Consider the following 20,335-nt stretch of genomic DNA (forward strand, 5'->3'; position numbering starts at 1 on the left):
TATATATATATATATATATATATATATATATATATATATATATATATATATATATATACCTGGTGCGGGAATGTATATGTTGTACATGTGATGCTGGTGTATTAGAGGAGCGCGTGAACAACCTAACCGGTTGGCTAGTCTAGTTGACGAGGTTATACAGTAAAACATAAACTTTCTTAATCTTTTTTCTTTATTATTATTATTATTTATATATTTTTATTTTTATTTAGTTTTCAGTGGAGACTCTTAACTCATGTGTTCGCATGCTTTTCCAACATCGTGTAACCACTTGTCATAATTATTTAAACTATATCTTGTGTGCCGTGTAAAACAAGTCTAAGTATTTGAGAGTCTCATTATCTCAGCATCCTATCATCACACTGGCTCACTGGTTTATATCTCCGCATCTAGTTACAGTCCTTTTTTTTACACACACACTTAATACACATAAACATACATTTATACATAATATACAGACATTACAGACATATTTAAATAATACTGAGGATAAACATAAACAACGGTGTGATGAATAAAATTTTTTGAGGATCTCTCCCTCGAGTTTTAAGTATCAAGTGTGCAAATTTATTGGAAAGTGATTGCTAAAGTTTTGCTGGATCATTGTTGGATAAAGTGCGTGCATAAGTTTATTATTTACAGTAATAACAGAGTAATTGATAATTAATAATAGCGAGCTTAAGTAGAAAGCTGATTCTGCCAGACGGAGTACTTAAATATTGGATCGTGCATAATTAAGTGCCCGCTAACTACATTATTTATTTCATCATCAGTTACTCTTTTAAAGTGAGCAATTTTATTATTATAATTATAATTAAATTAGTAATAATATTATTTTTAGATTTATTTTCATTGTTAATTTTATTGCACATGTAATTGAATATATTTATCAGCACAAGGCAAGTGTAAAATATGTGCGTATACACTGATGACCGGACAACAAACAGCTACCTGTGTTGAAATGATCCAATTGAAAATGTGTATGGCTAAATTGTTATGTACCGGAATGGTAATATGTGTCTCATGGTCATACGTATTATAAATTAAATACATTTGAATATAAATGTCCGTGTATACGGTGCTCTTTATTAGAATTTATGTCGTTTCACGGTTCGTAGTCCGTTGAATTTCTTCACATGCTATGTTCTCTACTTGTCTTACTCTGCTCTTTATGCTTAGCTTCTTTGTATACGCTTAGTTTCTTTAAAACTATTGCACGGCTGTTATTGTTCCTCTGTTCCTATATTGCTATTGCTGTTATTGTTATTTCTTCTAGTGCAATTTTATTCACAGAACATATCGTTCTCACTCTGGTTAGTTTACTATTATATACACTGCATGTATGCTCTGTACCAGTGGGATCAGATCTGCTGGTTGTTTCCTTTGGCAGCGGCATTTTGTTCCGCTGGTGAATCTCCCGGGATTCCACAGATTGTAAGATTTAAGACACCTACTCTGTACTTAAACTCTAACTCTGTACTCTTCAGTTAGCGCTGGGGGCTGGGGGCTGGGGAAAACCCACAAGTTCAGAAGAAAAATTGAAAACCGGTAAAACCGCCTCCCATTTTATCTTTTCTCGCACCTTTTGCCTCTTTTTATCCTCCAGGATTGAGATTTTCTCTATTTAGTTGCTCTTAACTCTTATCTTTACTCTCTTTGGTTATTTATTTTAAAATTCCCCTTAAACTTGATAGATTAACAACATTATTAACAGACATATCAATATATTAACTGGACATTCATTTGTAAACATACCAACATAAATACCCGATTATTTTTATAATTACCCAGCTATAATTTGAAAATTAATGGAAATTAAAATTAAAATGAATGGAGTTGCCTTTTTATTATTTATTTTATTTACTTTCAATGACATTGACCATCGCCGCGTGTTCTTGGAGTAATAAATTATAATACTTGATAAATAAATCATGAGATACGGATTTAAATTTCAATATAGATATTTTAAAAGTTTGTCCCTTGGGTTTATGGGGAAAAAAGACTGACAAAAATATATAACAAATGTGTGTACACGTAATACGACGTATTACGTGTAAGACAAAGTACGATACGGGTGAAGAAGGGGCGAATTGAAACTGAAACTGAGAACAGTTTTAATGGAACGAAAGAAAGACAAAAAAAGGTACAATGATAATAAAAAGAAGCGGAACGGTTTGACTACTACTTTACCCCGTATATACCCTATAAATATATATATATATATATATATATATATATATATATATATATATATATATATATATATATATATATATATATATTACATTTGAAAAAACGTGACTGCAATAATCTTGCACCGACCACTGTTATGTGTATTCTATCTTGGTCTTTTATTCAACTATCTCGATAGTGTTAATGGATCAAGGCTAAACCCACTGTGGTCATATTTCTTCAACTATTTTTATCTTTTTACTTTTACTACATCCATTTTATGTCTTTCTGCTATTTTATAACATTTTACTTTTTATTACCGCAATTTTTACAATAAATATTGCGAATTTTATACCCAAGAGCTATTTGAACATTTTATTGTTTATTATTTAATTATCAAATAAAATTTTTAATTATCATCAAACGGAAATTCATCGCTAAAATTTTTTTTTTTTTAAATAATTATTAAAAATTTTACATATTAATTTTTTTTTTTTTTTTATAGATTTAAGGCTTATTATTAAAATTTACTAATAAATAAAAAAATTTCAGGAGTAACCCAACGGCCTCAAGATTCAGCCCGACATAATGCCCTGGTTCATACTCTTCCTGCTCCTGCTAGCTGTGATGGAGGCCTTCCCCAGGGAGGCCACCTGTTCACGTCTGCCGGACATTTACTGGAATTCAACAAACCCAATGTGAGTCAGATAAATCTTTAAAACATTCATTTTTATTCTACCTGCACTAAAAAAATCCGTATTTGTTTATTGTTTATTAAGTATTGCAGGTGATCAATACGTAATTGTTACTCAAAATTGCTTGGCAATCAGCGTAATTGAGTTATTTATTTATTTGGAAAAATTCGGGGAAAGAGATCTGTGCTGTGAAAACTGAGAAAAAAAAAATTTTTTTTGAAAGAAAATCAACATTTTTGTGACAAGAAATTAATTTGATGGAAATTTTCAATAATTTTATTTTTTAGCTGAAATTTTCTAAATTTGGGAAAAAAAAAAATTCGGAAATTGTCTATTTAAAATGATTTTTTTCTAAATAAAATGTTGAAAAATTTTAATTTTTTCAGCTAAGAAATAAAATTTCGAAAAAATAAATTTTTTTTTTTCACAAAAATGTCGATATTTTTTGAAAAAAAATTTTCACTCAATGTAAAATAAGATCTCTGCAACATAATAAATAATAAATAATATACAAAATACAATAGGAAAAAATAGGAGATAATATGAGGAGCTCTGTACAGCAGAAGAGAATCTTAAACCAAGTAGAAATAGTTGAGGAGCGGTCATGTACAGAACAAAATATGAAATAAATCGAGCATTATGAGTCGATGATGCAGCGGGGATTCATACACAGCGAATCCTGATAAATCGGAATCGATTTTTGATAAGATTGAACAACCGATTGGGAGGAGAGTTTGTCGCTCGAGTTCTTGTTCACGGTTCGATTAAACTAAACTCTCGTACCGTCACTTTCGTTTCCACGTGGACGGTGCTCCAGCTAGTTCCAGTTTGCAATCGAAGGCGAGATCCTTTTGAAACACAACAGAATAGCATTTTGTGCCAAGATTACTTTTTTAATATTTTTCTCGTATATTTTATTTATTGCTCAGAGCTCCAAATTTATTTGTAAAGCCAAGGGTTTTTTGCAGCAATTATCATTATTCAGCTAAATAAATGTCTGTAATACGGGATTATTATTATTAGATATAAAATGATAAATAACCATGAGAATAATAATGATGGTGGAGACCCCCGTTGAACAGTCGCAATTTATTGTTGTCATTTGCACATACTCTTTGTTATGTACTCTTGATCGTACGGAACTCCTCCTTTCTCCCTTACAGGCCGCCCTACACAGTAATTCCCTGCATACTCTATCATCTATATATCTCAACGTGTATATAAAATATATAAAATATATACACTAGCTTGTAGGACGTTTGCCGGTTGATGTTTTCCCCACGCCAGAGTATCTCGGGGCGGCTTTCAGCGAGATTGATAATTTATTTAAGTGTCAGCCGCGTTAAAGCGTAACTGCTGGATGTGAATCGCCCAAATCAAAATGTCACGCCGCGAGCATTCTACCTATACAAAATACATCTATACATTTAATGTACACATATATGCGCGGGCAAGAGTCAAGTTGCTCTTCGATTTTTAATTTAACCCTCGAGCATACACACCAATCGATTTTCATTCGACGCCGCTGCTCCGAGCATAGATGTGTGCCAAACAGGTGTGAGTCGACCAAGGTGATACATTCCCCGTGATAGTCATGCCGGTGGACCTTGTGAAACCAGATGAGAACATCTATACTACTATATACTCTACACTGTACCGTGGATGCTGGATCTCCGTACATGCTCCAGCTCCACTGAACGCGCACAATCACTCCAAACGTTTCCGCATTCATTATATCACCGTTTTTGTTCAGAGACACATTTTTTTTTTGCTTTATTTATATATTTATATGTATTTATTTTTACTTTTTACTTTTACTTTACCAGCTCTTTAACGCTCGTATTTCATGTCCGAGCTTCTTAAAATTAAAATTTTTTATGGATACAATTTAAAAACATATATATTTAATTTTGTTAAATTGCATTGTACTTTCTTAACTATTGACGTATTTAAAGATATAAGCTCATAAAGATGTTACACTCATCAAGAGCTTTCATTTGAGTACCCATATGTATTTTTATATATTTTTCATATTTACATATATATATAATATATATAAATATATGAAAAATTGATGTGGGTACTCAAATGAAAGGTCTCGATGAGTGTAATGTCAGAGTGAGTTTATATTTTTAAAAATGTCAATAGTTCACAAGATACAACGTCATTTTTTAATTATGTATCTAGAGATAGAGTATTTTTGAATGCAGCCTAAATACTTATCATAATAAATTGACTATCGGTGAGAATGACATGAAACCTTGAAAAGGCATAAATTTAAATCAAGACTTTTGTAATGACACTAAATTTCACTAAAAAAAAAAAACAATTTCATCTATAATAATATAGATTATGATAAATATATTTTTTCAGTGAAAATAAGAATAATTAAAAAATAATAAAAATTTATTGTCGGATAAAAAATGAAATTTTTGGAGCTCTATTTCATTTGTAGGGTTCATTATTTTACTCGGTGACTTTTATATAAATTTATCTGGTACCTACTGTGAAGTAATAAAAGTTTCGTCGAGTACTTTCCAGAGTTTAAGTATAAATGCAAGTAGTTGTCCACAGAGGACCAATAGACAGAGGACACAGGACACAGGACACAGGACATAGACAGTAAATATATATTTCTCGGAGAAAACATGTAGCCGGATCTTGCGGTCGATATGAAGCTCTCGAACAGCCATCACCAGACTAGTCACCGGGTAATTCTGATACTTATTTATCGGTATCGGACAGAGTTGAGGCGAGTAGTCGGACCCGAGGAGTTGGTGCGTTTGTGTTCCCTTCGAGGAATGCCGTGGGTCAAGTCCGAGTAGAGATAAAAGTGAGCATCCTTCGGCCGGTTTCTCGGGGACTCTACTCTCCGTCTGAGAAGAGACTCCTCTTGTCTGGAGAACAACGTGCGATATACACCGTACTATACCTCCACATCCATATAATATAATACATATACAGTATATATCTAAAGAAAAAAGAAATTTAAGAAAGCAAAGCATCGACCGGTTTACTTGCCGTCGAAAGAGCTGGTTATAGCCATCGTTGTAACCCCAGACAAATCTTTATGTCGGGATTTATTTTTACAGTAACTATTTTTATTTTTATTCATATTTTAATGGATAATAGAAATTAATTCGCGTAATATGTAATCTGAATTTTAGGGACGACAAAGCAAAGTGCGTGGGCTCATCAAAACTGAACCAATACTATCAGAGAAACAGTGGCAGGCTTTGAATGACATGCCGTAACATATATATATATATATATATATATATATATATATATATATATATATATATATATATATATATATATATATATATATATATATATATATATATATATATATATATATATATATATATATATATATATATATATATATATATATATATATATATATATATATATATATATATATATATATATATATATATATATATATATATATATATATATATATATATATATATATATATATATATATATATATATATATATATATACACATATGATGTATGTTTGTATACATAAAAATTTGAGTAAAGTCTCATGTGTATTACAGCAGTTGATACGTCACTAAATAGTGGGCATGGTTAATTTCGCGGTACTGTGATTCCAAATTCGTTCGACGTATGATATAACGTTGGCAATTTATTTTAGGTACACTCAAATGCTGTCCGGATCACTCTTTGAAGAACTTTGCTCCAGGATGTGTCGTTTGTGTAGATTGTAGATGATTATCAATATAGTAGCTGTGTGTATACAGATGGGATGTAGATGAGAGTTATTAGTTTTTGATGCCAGTGTATTTCTATCATTGATGTGCATTCATACAACGATTGCTTTTTATTCTTCTGAAATAATCATCACGTTCACTCAACACATCTTTTTAGTTTTTTTTTTTTTTTTTATTTATATTAAATCTGATTAATATTTAGCTAGTCGTCAGTCGGAAATTTTTAAATTGACTAAAAAAATTTTTCTTTTTTTAGATTTTTTTTTTTATAGGGAATTTTTGTAATTATTTCATTACTATTGAAAAAATTTAATTAAAATAAAAATGAGGAAAAAAATTATCTAAACATTTTTACAAGTGTAAAAAATATAATGGATGAATTTTAAAACAAAAAGTAGGCAATTAATTTTATTTTTAAAAACAAAAATTGATGCAGTTGCTAATTAAAAGTGAATTTGAGCGCTCAAGGTGATTTTTAGCGCTTGTAATAAAAATTGATATATAACACCGGTAGTTAATAATGAAATAAAAACAGGCAAATAATAAAATCTTGTGCGTGTATAGGTGCGTGGAATTATTCATGATAAACATGTATATATATATAGAGTATATATAGAGTGATGTAAATATTTTGAAATTCGAAGGTTTGTCATTTTAAAGTGAATCTGACGAATACGAGAGCAAAGGGTCGAGAGTGATTTGCTTTAATTACGGAGTTTGTTTATCCATACATATTGTTGCCCAATATTTTTGAATCGATCGATATAGTCGTACCAGCGTACATACGTTAAAGCTATTGTATATGTGACAGTCACCGGTTTCCCATTGTCACTATACCTGTATTTATTTATAAATTACTGCATTTTGTCTCTATCGTTTCGTAGCTCCCAGCGAAAACCCAAAGCTCTATGAATATCGCCGAAAATATTATCCGTGTACAGATTTTAGTAGACTTTAACTAGCAATTGCTATCACAAACACTAATTTATTGCATTTTTCTTCTTTTAATAACTCGGTTATATTTTTTTTTCAATTATTTATAACTAACTAACCGAGATATATGTACGCGCGGATTTTTTTCACCGGGATATATCAACGATTGATCAATCCGGGCTAATTAAAATCAGCACAAATTTATCCAACCGTTTGATTATTTTTTATAATTAATTTCGACGACTCGAAAATTGAATTAACTGTTAAATAAATCAAACACCAAAGTATAAACTTTAGTTTACTGGATATTATGTATCGAGGGGAATATAATTAAATTTTCTGTGCAATCATTATAATCATAATAATTTGTAACTATTTCATTTTTTATTTATTTTAATTACCAAACGTTTGATAACTTTGACTTTAATTATTTAAATATTTTTTAGTTTGTTCATTACGTTTATTACTTTTTTACACTTAACAGAATTTTTTTAATTGTTATTATTTTTTAAATAATAAATTTTATTTTTATTAATTACAAAGTTAATAACAATTAATAAATATAAAAAAAAATCATCTAATCTTAAAAAAATCCTTTTATCAGTGTAAAAAAAATACATTAGCCGTCTGCTAGTGTTCACTATCATTAATTTAAATTCCCTCCCGACACTAAACCCCATTTTAGCAAGCCAATAAATTCATGTACGTGTAAATGCAAGTAGCATGTCTATACAAATGTATGTAGAATAATAGTAATAGAAGTAAAGCCAGAGTTAAACAGGAGTAAATGAATAACAATACAGATCAAGGGTTACCGAGGAAGCATCTACAATAATCTCGAGGATAACTCGAGGAGCTTTGCCATGCTAATAAGACTCTCTACGACTTTCTTATACGACTGACCTACAAAGCGAGAGCTTTGCCTGTATATTATACATGCTGGAAAATAACATTATACACAGACTACTGTGCAGTGAGCCACTACCCACACACACCCGGGCGTCGCTTTAATTATATGTAGACTGTATCTCGTGTTGCTGCCGATTTTCATTAACTCCGGCATGTCATGCAACCTACACTCTATCTATCCATGCCCATCGCATCACATAGTCATACACACATCCATATTCATATTAATAAAATCACTTTTGTATTTTGTCTCGGAAATTCATACATTTAGCTGAATTTTGACGGCTTAAATCACGCCAAAAATTTATACGAAATATCTCAAGGCTTGTAGACATATTTTGTAATATAATATAATATATACACTCCGTACTAGTTATTCTGGAGCAAGTCAACCGAGGTAAACCGGAAATGAGTAAAGTTGTTCGGCGCCGGGGAAAGAATTTTCACCCGACAACCGACAAAGCTTTCGGTGTTGTTATATGTCGAGCGGTGCACACCTACGCATATTATATTACATTTTTTAAAAGTGTATGTGTTCCCAGCTGAGGCCTGCACTCGCACGGTTTGGATTTCCCCAGCGGTAATGACTCGGAAAAACCATTTGTCCTGGAAGAAATGATTCGCGGGACGGGAGAACAGCCGGAAACGGAGCTTTTCTTTTTGGCTGAGTCATACTTTTCATCTGATGTCTGATGTCTTCTTCTTCTTCTTCTTCTTCTTTTTCTTCTTATATTTTCGCTTCTTACGCTTGCACTTGTTCATTGTTATATATGGAGTCGCGGCGGTCGTTCGAGGGAAAGTAAGGGAATCTCTGCTCCAGCCAGCAGGAGACGTTGATAATACAGACGTACTCGTTTATTTGCTCGGTTAATGCTATCAAAAAATTCAAAGTATATTTTATCTTAATGGGAATCGGAACGAGAGTTAATGCTGTAATAATAGATAGTGTTAACATTATATTAGCCGAACAAAAAGGTTATTAGTCGGGGGTATTATATTAAGTGTGAGGTGAAATTTAAATGCTACTGTACGGTGGGATTAACCATGGAATTATTTTTCAGTCTATTCATGTATGAGGAAAATTTGTATTTTAAATATTTATAGGAATAAAAATTTATTTTTAACTTTTAATACAATTTTTTTTTTACACGGATTTATAAAAAAGGTTTTTTTTTCAAGTAAAAATTTAAAATTAAAAAAAAAAGATAATTTTATTTAATAAATAAATTTCAAATAAAGAAAAAGTTTTGTCTCAAATAATAAAATTCTTGAATATTTTTTTAGTTAAAGATTTATTGTTTAAAATCAAGTTATCATTTTAATGAATAAAGTTATATTAAAATCACACCAATTTTCTGAATTGATAAAGCACAAACTTTGTAAACTGATAATGATAACAATGTAACTGTTGATAAACGATAAAAGCCGAAGATGAATGTGTCGATAGTTTAATTGAAAGTTTAAATTCGATGGAGATTTGTCGGATCTAATCGTGATGCGGATTTTATTATCTGTACCGACTTAACGGTATGGTAAGAGTTTTCGCGTTTAAATTTCGGGACGATTTAATCTTTCAAGTCGTTGACAACACAAGGGTGACATTAGACTACGAAATGGCGTGGCAGAGGGGTGGGACACCCCTTTCTGCTTTTCCGCTTACTGTTTTTTCTTTCTTCCGCTTTTTCTGGTTCCTTCGCCGCTTACATTTGATTCAACAACCGCCGCGACGTTCCTCATCTCTGCTCCGTTTGATTTTTGGTGATATATAAACCCATCGCAGGCTTCATAAAAATACCTTTTTCTTCTCCTTCGACTTCTCTTTCTTATTTTTTTCGTATTATCTCTGTTTTCATTTTTTGTTTGCTTAACTTGTCGTTATCCGATTTAGATTTTTTCTATTCAATTCGCCATAAATCTTTCATTATTATTTTGTCAGACATGTTCTTCAGGCGAACTCAAGGAACATACATATACCGTGACTCATATATTTCACATACTACATTAAGTCTCCGTTAACTTTCGCCGTGTGTTTTCACACACAGAATATTGTGTAATGATGCCTAACACTCGGATCAAAAGATGTCGGCTCTAAATGAGAGGTATTATGTGTAATGATCTGAATGTGTGTTCATGTATGTATGCGTGTGTGTTTAATGACCAAAATATTTTTATTGATGATCGCATGAAAAATCAGCAATCTCGCTATTTCAATGATATCATTTTATCCCCGATGACGCGGCTAAAATATTTATGAATTAAAGATTACTGTCTATTTTTTATAGATTTTTTAAAATATATTTTTTTATAAAGAAAATTATATGTAAAATATTTTTTTTTATATAGTTTTAAATATTTTTATAAATTGATTTTTTGTATATTTTATATACATTTTAATTAGAGTTAATATATGAAAAAAATTTATTAAAATTAGCTACTGAAAATAAATATGATTATATAAAATTTATTAATTTTTAAAATTTCAACATAAATATTTTTAAAATAAATACTGAATTTATAATTATAATAATTTATCAGAAAAAAAAAATCCTAAACAGTTCTAATTAATACAAACTGAAACTTCTCTGTTTGACGTCTCAGTTTCTCGTTTTGGAGGGTCATAAAATGGTAAATAACATAAAATACAAAAATACACATAAATATAAATAAAAAATTTAATTAAAAAATTGAATATATATTTGTTGAAATTATACAAAACTCGATACTCGGAATTACAAAGCGCCACCCATATAAGTATACAGATTTAAATGGGAAAGCCAATAAAAATATATATTTTACATTGTCAGTATAAAAATGAAAACACAAACATTGAAGGTGATTGAATTATTATGACTGGATGAGTGATTTAAAATTTAAAATTTGGTAATACAACAACAACAATAATAACAACAACAAGAGCAATAACAAAACAGTGTCAACTTGTGGTATGATGAAATCCCGTGAGCTATGAAAATAAACTCGCTGGATGTGAATGTATGTGATAATGCAATACTGATGGCCAGTACTGTCTATAGTACGTCGGTCTGGTTTGATTGGAGCTCGGAGAGATAGATAGAGATAGACGTAGATGCGACCGGTGTGGATTCATTTAAACAATATGTAAATCAGGCTAGAAATCCGCGTCTAACTAATTATGCTAATTTGTTAATGTTGAATTCTCTGGACAAAAATTAATCTTAGTTTGTCATTTTTTAATTTTTAAAATATATATTTATCATTTAATTTTATATTTTAAGCTCAATAGTTTTTTAAAAGGCTTTAAAAGAAAATTTAAGCTCACTATTTAACAATAAAAAAAATTCTTGATCCAAAATATTTATTTTTGATTCAATTTTATGATTTAAAAATTTTTTAAGACGATAAAATTCTTTAAAATTATATTTTTAGATCAAGAAAAAAATTAATTATCAAAGAAATTAATGTTTATATTTAAGTAAAAAAATTTTTGAACCAAGAAATATTTTTTTTTATTTAAAAAAAATTTTTTTCTTCAATAAAATTGAATTTTTTTCCAGTGTAACTTTCTAGTTAATAAAACTTGGTAAAATTTATTTCAAAAAGGGACTTTTTCTGAAGCACATGTTGAATCTGGAGAGTCTATACCGGGAACCGGCAGTGATTGCTCCATTAATGTTAGTTTTACTTATGAAATTGTTTGGCAGTAACCGTGAAAGTGACAGTCGACAGTAACAGTGGAATCGGAATCGAAATTGGATAGATTTAGTAGCACACGTTCCATTCGTTGCTCGTATGTTCGATGTTCGTATGTTATTCTCTTCAAACCCTTTCTCGATTCCATACGAAAATCGATTCTGCGGCGGCAGAACACCAATTCGGAAGCTTTCGCGGACGGGAATCGTAAAATGGCGTAGAATCCATACTGAATTTGCATAGTCGATTGCCCGCCGATCGTTAGTGGCATTTCACGCACCCACACCGCTTCCTCTGGTGCCTGGGCCTGTTTTTTCGTGGCTACCACTCTTTCCGATTTTATTTATAATTTTCATCATCTCTGCATTATCTTTCATATTTGCTAATTTAAATTATTAATTATCAATTTTTTCAACTCGAAAAATTTCCAATCTTTTTCCTGATTTTTGAAGATAAAATTTTTTTTTTTAAATACACATTGTAGACAGATAAAGCAAATAGATATTGTTCAAAAGAAATCGGGAAGGAAGAATGAAAGATTCAGAGAGCCCACGTCGATTGCTTTTTCACGTCGTTATACAAATAATAAACTTGGAAAACTCGAAAAATATCATTCAATTTCATATATATATATATTTTAGACTATGAATATATCATTCTGAATAAATAAAATTATTATTATTATTTTTAATATAAATTGCATTTTAATTTTAAAAGCTTTAAAACAAAATTATAATTAGTTAGAAAAATTATAAAAAACAATTAAAAATTAAAACATATAATTTATAAAGCAATATAAATTTGTAGCAATGTCGGAGATAAATTTTGCTGTTTCTGTATAAAAATTAATTTCAAGTAATATTTAAAAAAAAAAATAAAATACCGAGTATATTAATTTTAACAGTTTAAAATTTAATTTTAAAGTTTTAAAATGCATTTTTTATAATATTTAATTTTTTTAGTCAATTATTCTAGTTTTTTTTTTTCGTTTATTGTTATTAGTAAATTTTTAAAAATATAAATAAAAATAAAAGAAACAATATTAGTTTTTATCCGTTCAAATTTTAATGTAGTTCCATTATTACAGTGACCGTGCCAGGTCTTTATGTCTTGTTTCGCGCTGTCATACAAAACAACAAGACATAGACGGGGAATAATTCTCTCTGCATAACATATATCATATACCATGTAACAGTAACAGTAACAGTAACAGTAACAGTAGAGAAACCATTTCTCTGAATACATACGGAAATGAGACGAAATAAACAGAAATAAAACGAAAAACTCCATAGTACCGACATAAAAGCATTAATAAAGCTATTTATATATGTACGTATAATGGAAGGGCTATAAATATGACAGAATAGTCCGAGTAGTATATCTATATAGATAGTCGGTGTACTTTTTAAAGATTATTACTATTATTAAACATAAAAATATTTTTGTCAGAAGCGCTATCGGAAGACGGGGATGTTTAATTTTGTATAATGTATGTTTTTTCAGTCAAATGTGACAGCTAGTTTACTTTTTCCGTTTATTTAATTCATTTTTTGTCGGTTGCGAAGGGAATGTGTTGCGAAGGGAATAAAATACAATTTAAGTACTTACAGCAGAAAGTTGTTGCACCGCGAGTTAGCGGGTGTTTTTCAGGGCGACTATTCGATCGCAGATGCTTTCTTTTATAGCAGTTTTTAATTTTGTCGAATCGCTTTGGAAAGTTGCAATGTTGGATTGCTCAGAACGGTAAATTTAACGATCCAGAGTGTACTACACAGAGTAATATAAAGGGATAGAAAAGGGTCGTGTCGCTGATAGGCCAGGGCAGCGCAGAATAGTTGAGTACACTACGCCGGTGCGCCAAAGGCGATTCATCGCGGAAATCGAGTGGATTTCATTTCGTTTAATGGAGATCGCTGAGGCGATAGTTGGATTAGTAATTCAGTGGATTATTATTCCGGTGGAACGGTGGATTAATCGAATATCGTTTCCTCGGGCAAGAAAAGAGCATCGTAACGGTGAATAACTACATCGACTGGAAAACTTTTCAGATATTTCTCTCTTTCTCTTCAACACTACACTCTACACCCTACACCCCTAAGAGGCTTCCCGACAATTCGGCTAGACCTTTTTACTTTTACTCAATCATTTCACCATAATTTACAAATTTACTTTTAAATTACTTATTGCGCTGGATAAACACTGATTAACTCCTCATTATCTCCTCTGCCGGGATATTTATTACGTAATATTATTCCATTGATTTCATTTAACAGGCTTTTTTATTTTAATTAAATTATGTAATTAATCCTCGTAGAAAAGACTGTGATGAATAATCTGTAGACTTTTAGTTTTTTTATTGCAAAAGTTTATTATTAGATTGGTTTTGGTCAAATGAGAAATTTTTTTGTTTTATAAAAATTTTAGAGAAGATTAATTTGTTTTTTGTTTAAAAATAATTTATGGTGATCATTTTTTACAACAAATTTTTTGACAGTAAATAATTATTTTTTTTTTTATCAAATATTAAGAAATTTTTAAATTGAACAAATTTTTGTACCGATAAATTTATAAAGCTTATTAATTTAATTTAAAATATTTTCTCAATTATTAAAACATATTAATAATTTTTAAATATTTATTAAAACCTAAATAAAAAATTTAAACAAGTCTTTTGAAGCATTGTAGGTGTGACACTAGCTCATTATTAAAAAATCCTCTTTTTCATCAATCTCCGCTTTAATTATAATTTAATTCCGTATATTATTTCAACCAGTACAGTCTAGCAGTAGATATAAAGAAGTCCCCCGTCTCTTCTCAACAGTATCAACAATAAATGCATTAACTTAAGCAGAGCTCGTAAAAAAGTTTGTCCCAGTTGGCAAGTACGTCGTTTTCTCCCTGTTTATATGAAACAGAGATCAGAAGTCCAAGGAAGTAAAGCAACTACCTGGTTTTTCTTGGGAAAAATAAGTAATAATAAACAGAAAGTTTAAAAAAAATAAAATAAAAGGTATATAAGATTCACGAGTTACTTTAAAGCTGTAAACGAGCTAAGTTTTAAAGATGACTGTTGTGTCTATATGCATTTTTTATTACTTGAATTGCATATTACCGAGGAAAGCGTCGAGCAGACGCTTGCGTAATACACACTTTTTATTTTATTCACTATCCCTCCGTTTAATTTGCCATAACTTTTTTAGTTTACATCTTGTTAGCTCTATAAATTTTTTCTCTCTGTTATACATGATAGTTATTTTAAATTTATGCAACTTTTGTTAAAGAGTCTTCATTGCAGCTCAATTGAGTGGAGGTGTGCATGCACACCGCGGTGTATGTGTGCTATAGCGCTATATTGCACGAGGAGCAATTTGCATCGAATCACCGGTGTTTAGGCAAATTGAAAGACATGAGAACGTGTGTGTGTGTGTGTGTGTGTGTGTGTGTGTGTGTGTGTGTGTGTGTGTGTGTGTGTGTATCAATCCCATGCGATCTCTGCTATATATAACTTGGACACCTCCGCGTTATTCACCGGACATCTCTTTCTATCGAGTCGTGTAATTTTAACGGGTTTAACCCTTATCTTCGGTTTTGTTCTCTTCGATTTTACTCTCCGGGCCTCTTCTATTCAGTAAACAGTTGTTCATTGCACATCACCGATGGAAAATGACCAAGATAATTAATGCCCACTGCGAATCGCTACCAGAGCTCGAGTGATTAATTACGGCGAGAATCGTTTAGCTTCGTTTGTACCACACACATTAGGCCGATGTTTAAATACACTTACCCGGAAAATGTTTGCTCAATCACTGCGTATTATTGCTATTGTTTTTTGATCGCTTACACGCCACTGAAACTCTATTTTATTTATTTGGATAATTAAAAAAAAAAATTTTCACTCAAGGATTTGTTGATTTTTAATTTAAAGAATATTTTTTTATAGTTTAAAAAATTTTTTTAATTATTAATAAATATTTATTGAAGCCTCAAATATCAAAAATTTATTTTAATAATTTTTATGATCTTGTAATTTGAATAAAAAAAATTCTAATCGATCATTTAAATTAATAAATCGCGTTATTAATGATAAAATTAATATGTAGTTTAATAGTGAATTATTTATCATTATAAATGATATATTAAAGCTGTAAAGTTGCCTGATAATGTATTAAAACAAAAAAAAAAAAACCATTGCAAATTAAATTTTTTAACTTTTCTTGTTTTGTCTAAATAACAAAACATTTCGATAGCAAATGCCGTAAAAATCACACCGCACCGGGAATTAAATCTATAACTTTATTTCAGTCAATTAATATGTCTGAATATATCACGAGATTTATAAATATTCATGGTATTTTACGGATATCCATCCATAATACCCAAACTACAGTAACAAATATGTAACTCATGTACGATTAAAATAAATTAATAATTTAGCTTCGGTTTGGGGAAAGTTTACAAAAATAATTAAACTATGAATTAAATAAACTTAGGGAAGAATTTTATAATTTTATCGCTTATTATGTATTATACACAATGTATTATGTGTTTGCACAGAGCGTAAAGCGTTCTGGGGTTGCATGACACTAACAATTACTCATTGAATGTCCGGAATCGTTGATAGTACTCTAATTATACTGCTTGAAAACATTTCCACGTCTGGTATTTGCGAGTAGTAGTTTTGGGTAGTTGGAAGTGTGTTGGTACCCACCGAGCTCCTCTACCTATCTACAAAACGGGGAAATAGGCGCCCGTAGTTTGATTACAGTTCCCGACGAATGCGGTTCCCGTCCGTTTATTCGTTGAGTCATTTCAACAGTTTCCAACAAGTTCATTCTCCATGAGGATTCTAATCAATAATACTAGCACGCAAATAACTTTTACGCGCACATTTATCCGATCTCTACAACTGTAGCCAACCCTCACGTCACATCTATTCATAAAATCACAACCTGGTACTATGACTAGTACATTAGACGATTCACTAATTTTAATAATATTTATTTACTTAGCTTGGAGATATTTATAACTTTTTTATCGATTTTTTATAATATTATTTTTGAAACAAGTTTTCAAATAAATTTAGTAAAATTTTAAAAATACTGAAAAGTTTGTTGAGCTTAGAGCTATTTATAATTTTTTTACAAATTATTTAAAATATTTATCGTTTAATTTTGCAAAATATTTTATATTATTTTTGATAGAATTTTTTAAATAAATTTAGTTAAATTTTGAAGTAAGTAGAAAATTTATTGAGTTTGAAGCTATTTAGTTTTTTGATCGATATTTTACATATTTAAAATTTTTGCGAGCCTCATAAGCGAAGCGGATTAAAATTCTCTCTATTTATTTTCTATCGCACTTTTAGAACAAAATTTATACATAAATATCATGGAAAAATACTAGCTTCAACACTTATGACATTTTTAAAGGATATTTTGCTTTTTAAATAAATAAAAAAATTGTAATATAATCTAAAACTAATTATTTTTTGAAGATCACGGCCTAATTCAATGTAGTTTATTTATAATTAGCAATAAACTAAACTAAATAAACTTTTCTTTTCGGAGTGGATAATGGTGCGAAAGATTTAAAAATATTTGCATTTTATTTTAATCACTTTTATTATGGAAAATGAGATTATGAGTGCACTATTGGATTTTCCAAACTTTTTAGGCTGTGTTCAAAAATTCTCTATCTCTACACAGAAAAAAAAATTGATTTGAGTCAAATGAAAAATTCTTGAATCAAGGAAATTTACTTAAACCAAAAAAAATTTCTTAGTTTAAGAATTTTACTACTCAAATCAAGAAATAAATTTTTATTTTATAATTCAGTTTTACAAAATAGTCTACGGTATTTTTTATAGAATTTTTCAAATAAATTAAATAAAAATTTGAAAATACTAAAAAGTTTATTGACTTTGTAACTAAAAATATCGTACAACACTTTATTTAAGTATGGAAATTTAGTAATAGTATGATAAGTACGTCATCTGTACACGTCAATATTCCGAAGTACGTACTAATACCGAACGGAGTGCATACTTATCTAGTGTAAGTACACATCCATAATGTACATAGATATAAAATATAATAACATATAATAATACCAGGCGTAACTATTTGAGTTCGCGTACTACATAATATATGATGTATTATACATGATGTATCCATATGTCATGTATATTATATTCAGAACTAAACGCACAAGTCTATTAGCCCCCATAAAAAAATGATGGTTATTTTTTTTAATGTAAACAAATGTTTGCTGGTTTTAAATTACGGTGTGTACTTAAATTTCATTGATATCAAACGAATCTTTAATGATGTATCAATATTTTTGATAAAAAAAAATTCTTTGGCAAACTTTTAGGCCGGGGGATGGTGGCCTGGCCTCCCCAGAATATCTTTCATAAATATTGAACATATTTTAATGAATTTTTTCAGCGCTTTCTAGTGATTGATTAAAGCAAAGTATAAAAACTAAATCAATAATAATGGTACACATATTTACAGAGTTATATAACTTGACGAAAAGCATATTACAGGGTAGTCCATAAAAATAATAATAAAATATGCGTATATAAGTAGAGAATTTATGACCGGGTGTTGAAATATTCAAGGCGAAATTCCAAAGTCTGAAACCGTATGCGCGATTTAGGATATTATGGCAATAAAAGTGGCAGAATGTCGTTTCAGACGGCCATTGTACCCTCCGCTCCACGGAATTACTATTGTACGATTCTGGAGACGAAAGATCCGTTGAATCATCCGAGTTATGGCCATCACGAGTAGATAGATACAAGTATGTTGGACTGTAAGGCTCTCGACCCCATACCCAACCCTAACCAGCACAAGAGATTTCTTACAACACTTTTCGAGGTACAGACACAGATAAAGTAGAAAAAATAGATAAAATAGAAATAAAAATAATATATTAATGCCTCGGCTCATAAATAAATCTCTTTTGATCCATAAAAGATTTACTGTAATGCTGAATTTTTTACAAATTTTACGAGAATTGATAGTTTAACTTTTGAAATTTTTTAGAAAAAATTTTCTAAAATTAGACAGGCAATTTTAAAATTAACAAAAGATTTTTTTTTTCTAAAATTTACTCGAATTTTTTACTTATTTATAAAACTTAGATTCGAAAAAAAATTTTTTCTAATAAGAATTAAAAAAAATATTTAAAAATTTTTAATATGAAAAAAAAAAAATGATTAAAAATCAATTGATTAATTTATCAAGCTTTTAAAATAATTTAAAGTTTTTCCTTACTAAAATTAAGTTAATAACAAGTACGACGCACAATATAATTATTTATCGGAATTATATTCTATTGAGAAGCATGAATTTTAATGAGTAAGAATATATGACGGCTCGTACGTCTGAGGCTCTTAGTAGAAGGCTTACGCAGGATAATGACGATGATAATGATGACGAAGAATTTATATGGTTAACTATATGCTCAGTTAATCTTATTCTCTCAGAAGCTTGGGAGCATAATCGATCGGCGCTTTTTCGGGGTCAGCGATTCTAGCAGGGTCTCGCGTTAAACTCTTGTTCGCGTTCGTCTTCATCACTTGGCTGCTCTCGGTACGGTTAGAACTGAACACGCCAGACTCTGAGACTTACTTACGTACCAGAGGAACAGGAACAGCAAGTATGAGTGCAAGACTTGGTGGCCAATCCGAACGGCCCTCTGACTGCTCTCTCAGGGGCTGAGTCGATCAATCTTTGAACTGGAGCGAGTCCAAGTCATTAGCACCTTATCGGAATCGTAGCTTTTTCTCACTTTTATTTTCCTCTTTCTCTTAAACTTTTCTCTTTCTCTTTACTTTGCTTACTGCTTCCAGCTCGTATCGCCAAATGTAATTCCTTCCTTTCCAATACACTGAAATAAAATAAAATCAAACTACGAGACGAGCGACAAAGTTTCAAGGAAATTTTATATCACCTCGATGTTAAATATTTCGCAATAACTTTTTTTACTCATTCAGGCGCAAAGTTAAAAAAAAATAAAATAAAAATCTCTACAAGAAATAATAAAGTTTTTACGGTATTGCCTTTGCTTCCTGCTAATGGGAAAATATCTCCGCGAAAAAAAACCTTCGGTAATTCATCCTCAATTATTTTTCCGGGTTATCCTGTTAAATTTATTATTATATCACAGCACACCATAAGAATATGAT

General features: G+C 30.1%; 1 protein-coding gene across 2 annotated transcripts in view; it reads left to right on the top strand.

Moving 5' to 3' along the window:
* Positions 1-20,335, top strand: part of Ephrin (ephrin) — a 261,021-nt gene that overhangs the window by 2,099 nt on the left and 238,587 nt on the right. Inside the window, exons 1-3 of one of the 2 annotated variants that reach the window (XM_074249878.1) lie at positions 97-151; positions 231-804; positions 2,743-2,888. In XM_074249878.1, the coding sequence (XP_074105979.1) occupies positions 2,779-2,888 (110 nt within the window). In that variant the 5' untranslated portion in view covers positions 97-151; positions 231-804; positions 2,743-2,778. Of the gene's footprint in view, positions 1-96; positions 152-230; positions 805-2,742; positions 2,889-20,335 lie in introns of those variants that run through there. The other variant, XM_074249867.1, reaches the window with a different exon arrangement.

Source organism: Cotesia typhae, unplaced genomic scaffold (genome assembly GCF_013202065.1).
Source record: "Cotesia typhae breed Kobodo isofemale line unplaced genomic scaffold, CoteBio_Ctyphae contig_119, whole genome shotgun sequence".
Lineage (NCBI taxonomy): Eukaryota > Metazoa > Arthropoda > Insecta > Hymenoptera > Braconidae > Cotesia > Cotesia typhae.